The sequence below is a fragment of the Sinocyclocheilus rhinocerous genome, unplaced genomic scaffold (assembly GCF_001515625.1).
Source record: "Sinocyclocheilus rhinocerous isolate Xijiao unplaced genomic scaffold, SAMN03320098_v1.1 scaffold1386, whole genome shotgun sequence".
Lineage (NCBI taxonomy): Eukaryota > Metazoa > Chordata > Actinopteri > Cypriniformes > Cyprinidae > Sinocyclocheilus > Sinocyclocheilus rhinocerous.
This window is the reverse complement of record NW_015660628.1, coordinates 1304050-1312044: the sequence shown is the minus strand read 5'-3', so window position 1 is coordinate 1312044 and position 7995 is coordinate 1304050. Positions and strand designations below refer to the sequence as shown.

Here is a 7995-nt window from a genome sequence, read left to right as displayed (position 1 = left end):
TTTTTTCTAGGCTAACATTAGATTGAGCTGCCATGTAAAGTTGCTACTACATACATATTTCAGATGATAAGCCATATTTGAGGTCGATGAATGTTAGGTGAGGATATGAATGTCCTGCCCGATGTACTGTATTACCACAAAGACCAGCCGTTAACGATTTGTCTGTCACGGACTGCGTGATTTTGCCACTTCATGTGGAATTTTTTTTTTTTCTGCGACTAATAACATTTTGGTAATATGCAAATAAACAGCCTTTTAATTAGCAGAGTAGAATAGGCCTAGTCATGGCTGGTAGTAAGACATGCAAACATAAAAGAAAATCAAACTGGACGCGAGAACAGCTATATATTAAGGATATAATAAAAATTTGGAGTTGGGATAACCTCCAAACCAAAGCCGATACCTTTTTAAAAGATCATTATCGTCAAATGTTTCTGAAATGTTTATATTCCGAGGTAGATGGCAGGCAACAGCCATTTTAGGATAGTTAAGATTTGGTCTTAGTGACTTAGGAGTCCTCTTCACTACTCCTAACATTTCACAGATTTAGGAGCTAATTTTAGCGCTAAAACGCTTTGTGAAATACTCTTAGAACAAAAATTTAGGAGTCCTAAGTTTAGGACTGACACGGCCATTATTTTTACGATTTTCTCCTAAATCGGTGAGTTATTAGCTACTTTTGGCCTTAAGATATTTTGTGAATACGGGCCCTGGTGTTTGTGATAACGATATCAATGACAATAATTCAGGGAATCTTATGCATCCACCAAAAGACAAAAAAAATAAAAAATCCTGTTTCTTTAGAGAAAACTACTGTCTTTCCTATTTTTACCCCAAATAGGGTGTTGTGAGCATTACTGAGTACACACGTAATGCATTGACTGTTTAATTCATACTGGAAGGCGGAGGGCACCCTTGTGCAGAAACTCCATATTTGCATTGCAGAAGTAGGTTATTAGCACTGATGCTCCAGGAAATCCCTAATATGGACAAAGGTATCCAGTTATCACTTTAGCTGAATAAAATGCTGATAGAGAAATTTTAACTGAGGAAACTTAAAGACAATAAACATACGATTGCATCAACATGTGGTTTATCGGTGTTCTTCAAGCAATCTTGGGCGTTTTTATAAGGATAAAGTATATTTATAATGCAATTCTAATCGACATAGCCTTTATCACTGTGTATAATACTATAAAATAGTATGATTTCTGCCTCATTCTGTGATATGAAACCATGTCTGATCACAAAAAGTGATTTCAAACATGACTTATGTTAAGTTAATTTGGAGAAAAAGCATGTCAATAAATGGTATCTTTGTTGGACAACAGGTTTGTAAACCGGCTTATACATGTAAAACTGTATTGCACACGTGCTACTGTAGTACATTTATTCATCGCAAAGACTGATTTTTTTTTTTTTCGAACTGTACAGCCCTGACCAAACCAGTTCCAGATTGTAGAAGTAGCTCGTCCTTTAGCAATATACTCCTCAATTTCACATCCCCCTTCCACCATGTCACTCCGCACTGTCGCACACAGAAATACGTCAACAACTAGGCTTTATCATTATTATTGCGGGAAGACTAATTCTTATCGTGGGGAGAATTATTTCCCGGTATATCGCAAGATATCGCCCATCTCTAGTACCGCGTCTTCTCTCTTTGACTTTTTTTAGTGTCTGCACTACAAGAGCTGCTGCACGCTGCAATTCAACACTTTCGCTCGCGTTTCGGTACAGTTCACAATTGTCACTTGCCAAATCGGGTCATCATCACAAAAACATATTATTTGCACGTCTTTTTAAGCCATTAGGTACTTGGGCACTCCAGAGGCAGGTTTCTGTGCTCTTAGTCGCATCCAAAGCACGCGTATAAAGCTGAAACTGTTTCCAAAACTAAATTCAGGTCCTGAGTTTAACTGAATTAAGCAAATAACAATATTCAGTGATGGGATATGTTCTCTGCGTGGAGTAGTGCCTGGCACAATCGCAGCTTGTTCTTAAAACAAATGGAACGCAAACAAGTAGCATTAATAGTCATTCATTTTAGTTAACATATGATAATTTGAACAGATTTGTATTCTTATTGTAAAATAATGGAACATTTAGGTCATGAAAATTGTCTCAAAAGTCATGGAAATTTTTTGGTAAAAATGTGTAAGATCCATGAATATCTATAAAGCAGGGTGTCTGATGCCCATTATAGTTCTATGTCTGTCTTTGTCATGTTTCATTTTATGTTACCATGTTCTCATTGTTATTTTGGAAAAAATGGAAAATATACTTTGTATTAATAAATTGAACAATAATTACATTTTTAATATAAAAATACAAAATAGGATTGTTTTGGTTCAATCTGTTTTTTTCCTTAATAGTGTTTATTTATTATGAAAAATGTGTCAGCATCGAGAGACTTTGCCTCCTCATTTCAGAACAAACACAAACATTGTGTAATTTTATATATTTTTTATTTAAAAAGTTAGGCACACACAGAGTCATAATATGAAATACCCCCCCACCCCCCACACATTTTCAATTGTTTTACTTGAGTGAAAGGTTAGGTTTTTGTGAATTTTTTTAAATAAAAGATCAAAAGGATAACCAATGCAGGTTTATTTTTACAGGCTGCTTTGTTCATGTTTACAGAGGGTGTCAATAATTCTAGCAATGACTCTGTGTGTGTGTGTGTGTGCGCGTGCGTGTGTGTTTGTTTGATTTAATTTCATTTTAATTTATTTCATATTACCCATGCTTCTGATTCTGAATATGCCTGACATAGTTTAAATAATACTTTATTAGATGATGTTCATAATTTTTGGTTATTGGTGTAGCATGTAATGTTGATTTACTCTCTTCCCATTAGGGTTATCCTGACCAGGCTAGACTGCTGTTGGCCACTCAGGCTTTGGTACTGCGCATTTTCCACTCACAGCTCAAGCCCATCCTCAGCGTCATCATGTCTTTCAGGGTGCTTATTTTCTCTAGTTTTTAGTCAACATGAGAAAGTTCAAATTCAAACTTCCCATTTACAGCTATAAACAAAAATAAGATGCTGAAGTGTTAGTATTGTATCATCCCATGTTAAATTCGGTAGTCCTGATTATGTGCAGGCTCTTTTGTGTAATTGTTTGTACGTTTGCCTTCAGTTCAACCGCTGGGCGCTCCGTTGGTTCTTCTACAGTCTGCTGGTGAGACAAGATGTGCTGCACTACCTCCTTTGCTGTCTTCTGGAGGAACTGTCTGATAAGCAATACCAGCTCCTACAGAGGTAAGGGTGTGTGTGTTTGCACACATTAACCAAAACAAAAAACTTCATGTTAAGCATGTACATGCTCTATATCTGTTTCAGAAAGTGGAGTGAAACCGAACATTCCCTGGTTGCATACTTCCTCTGCATGTACTTCTGGGAAAACAGCGTGGTTCTGGACCTGAACACCTATCCCACCAATAGCTTGCTTGCCACTTGGAATGAGTAAGAAGCAGCAGTCCATCACTGTAGTATAGTCACAAGTATAGCATAATACAGTTTATTACATAAACATCTAGATATCTCGAACATACTTTACCAAAGAGTGTTATAGATGCATGAATATTAAGAGGCAGTTTCTAATGTTAAATTGAATTGGATGTTTTGGATATTCCTGATTTACATTTATCCAGAGGGGTAACTTGGGGATTGCCACTATAAAGCAATTTAGCAAATGTACATATTATATGAAAATGAATCTGTCATGCAATTTGTAAATGCACTCTGATTTCAGATCGCACAACCCTTGGCAACTAAGCTTGAAACTGTATCTTGAGTGCAACGTAAGAATATTTTCTATTAATTCATGTCTTGGTGTAATGTAAACTTACAAATATATATATTTGGTTAAATCTTAACTTGTGTTTTAAAGGTGAGCTGCTCTTCTCTCTCGCAGGTGGCCAAACTTACTCCAGAAAAACGTAAAATCCTGCATCTAATCCAACAGCAAGGAAAATAAGTCCAACATCCTGTTTTAAAAACAAATTGTTTTAATGTACATACAGAGTGGATTTAATGTTTTCATATATTATAAGTGGCATGGCAGTTTAGATTTTTTTTCCCCGCCGTTTGTCCAGGCTTTTGTTTTCCTTCGTCTGGGAATTTACCAGTGTTTTGCAATATTATGTGCAATTACAGGACTATGATCAAATCTGGTGGATGTTAAATACAAACGATTATATTCCGCAACAGAACTCAACTTTTTGACCGTCAGCCGTGTTGTAAATAAATGACAGTTTCAAATGCAACACTGATATAAAGCTGTTCAATTTTGCTTTGTTGTAGATCATTTAAGGTTTTGAAGTAACATTTCTCTGGAATCTTTGCACATGAGATTAGACCACAATATTACTGTAAATATTCACTTCAACTTCCTTTGTCAACAAGATATCAAAGCATGCGGATAATGTAAATATACTGTTATTGCTGGGCAAAAGCAAATTTTCATTTGAAGGCAATAAAAGCAAAGCAAAACTACTGTATAGAACACAAATCATTGGCTAGTTTATGAGTGAATGACACTTTCAGAGTTTGAAAATAGAGTTTGTGGTGTAGCTGAATCTGAGGAGATTAGGTGGAACCTCCATGAAGTGCAGTTTGATGAGTTCAGATAAATAATTTAGGATTTTCTTATCGTCTCTGTGAATTTCAGAATGAAAACATTGTGTCCATGCACTTTCCCGAGGCCTTCTGGGCGTATGGAAACCATGTGAAAATGTCAAAAGGAATGCTGTGGTGACAAGCTTGCTTTGCACACTTTGAGCAAACATGAAGTAGGTGTTTCCACGTTTAAAGTGGCTCCTTGGTTCCACCAGCGGGTTGAGAAGAGTACCACTGTAGACTGGGCAGCGCAGTGTCTTTTGATCCACATCTAGAATGCTGAGGTATCGGCTGTAATGGCCCAGGCAGTGAGGCATATTTGTGTAAGTAAAACAGCACATCCTGAGTAAATATAAAAACAAACCGTCAAGATGGCTTCATCTTAGCTAACAGTCTATGCTGTTTTTGTCTTCATGATAGTTGTTAAAATTGTACCAAAAGGGTGAGGAAGAAAACACTGAATGTTTATGCTACATACCAGAGGCACTCAACCCTGCACCTGAAGGTCTGCTTGATAAGTCAACATTCCATTCTGGATCCAAGCCTCTACTCCATTTTAACAGCCATTTATAAGCACTTCTTTTATAGCACAACTTTAAAGGGATAGTTCACCCAAAATTGAGAATTCTGTCATTACTCACCCTCATGTCTTCCCAAACTTGTAAGACTGAAACAGCTCAGACTTAGATTTTAGTCTGGCATTAGGCTTAAGCCTTGTCTGTGAAACCGGGGGTTGGTAAACTACAGTTTCCAGACACCAATATTTTAATGATTCAGAAAAGATTAATCCCTATCTGGCCAACTAAGATTTCAGGTATGGAAATAAAGAAATTAAGTAGTACTACAGCCAACAAAGAATGAACGTTAGCACTGTTTGTGGTTTGATTGCTCACCCTCATGTCTTCCCAAACTTGTAAGACTTTTTGTTCATCTTTGGAACACAAATTAAGATATTTTTGATGAAATCCGAGCTAAGAGCTTTCTGACCCTTCACAGACAGCAATGCTACTGACACGTTCAAGGCACAGAAAGGTAGTAATGACATTGTTAAAATAGTCCATGTGACATCAGTGGTTCAATTATAATGTTATGAAGCTACAAGAATACTTTTTGTGTGCAGCGAAAGCAAAAATAATTACTTTATTTTGAATTTGTGCTCTAAAGATGAACGAAGGTCTTAAGGGTTTGGAACAACGTAAGGGTGAGCTTTCATTTTTGGGTGAACTATCCATTTAGGCTGATGATGCACAGAAACATTCCATTCTGGATCCAAGCCTCTACTCCATTTTAACAGCCATTTATAAGCACTTCTTTTATAGCACAACTTTAAAGGGATAGTTCACCCAAAATTGAGAATTCTGTCATTACTCACCCTCATGTCTTCCCAAACTTGTAAGACTTTTTGTTCATCTTTGGAACACAAATTAAGATATTTTTGATGAAATCCGAGCTAAGAGCTTTCTGACCCTTCACAGACAGCAATGCTACTGACACGTTCAAGGCACAGAAAGGTAGTAATGACATTGTTAAAATAGTCCATGTGACATCAGTGGTTCAATTATAATGTTATGAAGCTACAAGAATACTTTTTGTGTGCAGCGAAAGCAAAAATAATTACTTTATTTTGAATTTGTGCTCTAAAGATGAACGAAGGTCTTAAGGGTTTGGAACAACGTAAGGGTGAGCTATCCATTTAGGCTGATGATGCACAGGGATCGCAACATATAATCATTGCTGTTAATAGTGTTCACCGTCTCTTTGATTACATGACATTAACTGCTTGATTTTTACCGTACATTTCTGCCATATGGACATCAACTTGAGATAGTCACCACTGATAAACTATTACAAAATATGTAATGTAGAAATTTTAATAATCTGTAAAGCTGCTTTGCAACGATTTGCATCATGAAAAGCGCTATACAACTAAACTTGAATTTAATTGAATCTGAAAAAGTGTTTTGACCCAGAAATGGTGACATATGTCAGACTTAACCAGATACCTTCCTGCAGAGTTTACCCACAAAGTATATGTATGAACTAGCTAATCAAGAAATTTGGTTCCCATTTGAAAACAGGAAGTCAAACATATTTAAGATGCATAGTAGATGTTACCTGTTAAAGCCGATAAGTTTCCAGTTGAGCAGGTCAGTTAGCTGCAGCGGCGTTGAAGTCCAAGGTTGAATGCCGTCTCTGTATCTACTCAGATGTGGCATGTACACAGACAGTGCTGTAACCAGCCGCCTCACTGCAGCCTCCTCGCTGCCTAGTACTACCAAAGTTCGGCCACACAGAAGGCTAAACACTGCATGCACTGCAAAGGGAAACTGTCGCAAGAACTGCAACGCTGCTCGCCCTACTCTGCCACGTCTCCGCCTGGTCCCACCTTCTCTTTTATTCTTTGGAAGACAAGTAGGAAAAGTGCATTCGGAGGTAGTCATTTAAGTAATTTTTATAAACGTGCCTTAGAAAAAACATTACTGGTGTGCATTTTGAGACGAAATAAAGGCACTGATATATTTTAAGATCAGTCAGAGCAAGTTTCTTTCAGTTGAAACAGCTCAGACTTAGATTTTAGTCTGGCATTAGGCTTAAGCCTTGTCTGTGAAACCGGGGGTTGGTAAACTACAGTTTCCAGACACCAATATTTTAATTATTCAGAAAAGATTAATCCCTATCTGGCCAACTAAGATTTCAGGTATGGAAATAAATTAAGTAGTACTACAGCCAACAAAGAATGAACGTTAGCACTGTTTGTGGTTTGATTATGATCTGAGAAGAGATTATGCCAATCCCCCAGAGAACCTCAGATGATGCCAACCCTCAGACAACATACAAAACTACCAAATTTTGCTATAAGTTTGATCGCAACATATAATCATTGCTGTTAATAGTGTTCACCGTCTCTTTGATTACATGACATTAACTGCTTGATTTTTACCGTACATTTCTGCCATATGGACATCAACTTGAGATAGTCACCACTGATAAACTATTACAAAATATGTAATGTAGAAATTTTAATAATCTGTAAAGCTGCTTTGCAACGATTTGCATCATGAAAAGCACTATACAAATAAACTGCAGCCATGAACAAGAGAAAAACAAAAAAATCTAAATAAATATTAAAAAATGTACTTTATTTAAATATTTTTAATAGTAAAATACTATTATATTAATATTAATATAAACATTTTTAATATAAATATAATTAAAAATATATTTGTATAAAATAAAAAATCTGCAATGCAAATAGCACTTACTTTTATGAATAAGGTGCATTTGATATTAAGAATATGTACATCTAAATAAAAAAATGATTACTGAAATAAAAAGAAAGTCGTCAAGAAATAGAAATTCACTTTATA

The 7995-nt window shown here is 36.2% G+C and overlaps 2 protein-coding genes across 2 annotated transcripts in view; one reads left to right on the top strand and one right to left on the bottom strand.

Moving 5' to 3' along the window:
* LOC107725351 (uncharacterized) overlaps positions 1-4509 on the top strand; it is an 18081-nt gene extending 13572 nt beyond the window's left edge. The window contains exons 17-21 of the mRNA XM_016534588.1: positions 2864-2968; positions 3147-3268; positions 3350-3472; positions 3762-3810; positions 3924-4509. Coding sequence (XP_016390074.1) covers positions 2864-2968; positions 3147-3268; positions 3350-3472; positions 3762-3810; positions 3924-3986 — 462 coding nt within the window. The 3' untranslated portion in view covers positions 3987-4509. The remainder of the gene's footprint in view (positions 1-2863; positions 2969-3146; positions 3269-3349; positions 3473-3761; positions 3811-3923) is intronic.
* smcr8b (Smith-Magenis syndrome chromosome region, candidate 8b) overlaps positions 4088-7995 on the bottom strand; it is a 10461-nt gene continuing 6553 nt past the window's right edge. Inside the window, exon 2 of the mRNA XM_016534643.1 lies at positions 4088-4969. Within this exon, the coding sequence (XP_016390129.1) occupies positions 4552-4969 (418 nt within the window). The 3' untranslated portion in view covers positions 4088-4551. The remainder of the gene's footprint in view (positions 4970-7995) is intronic.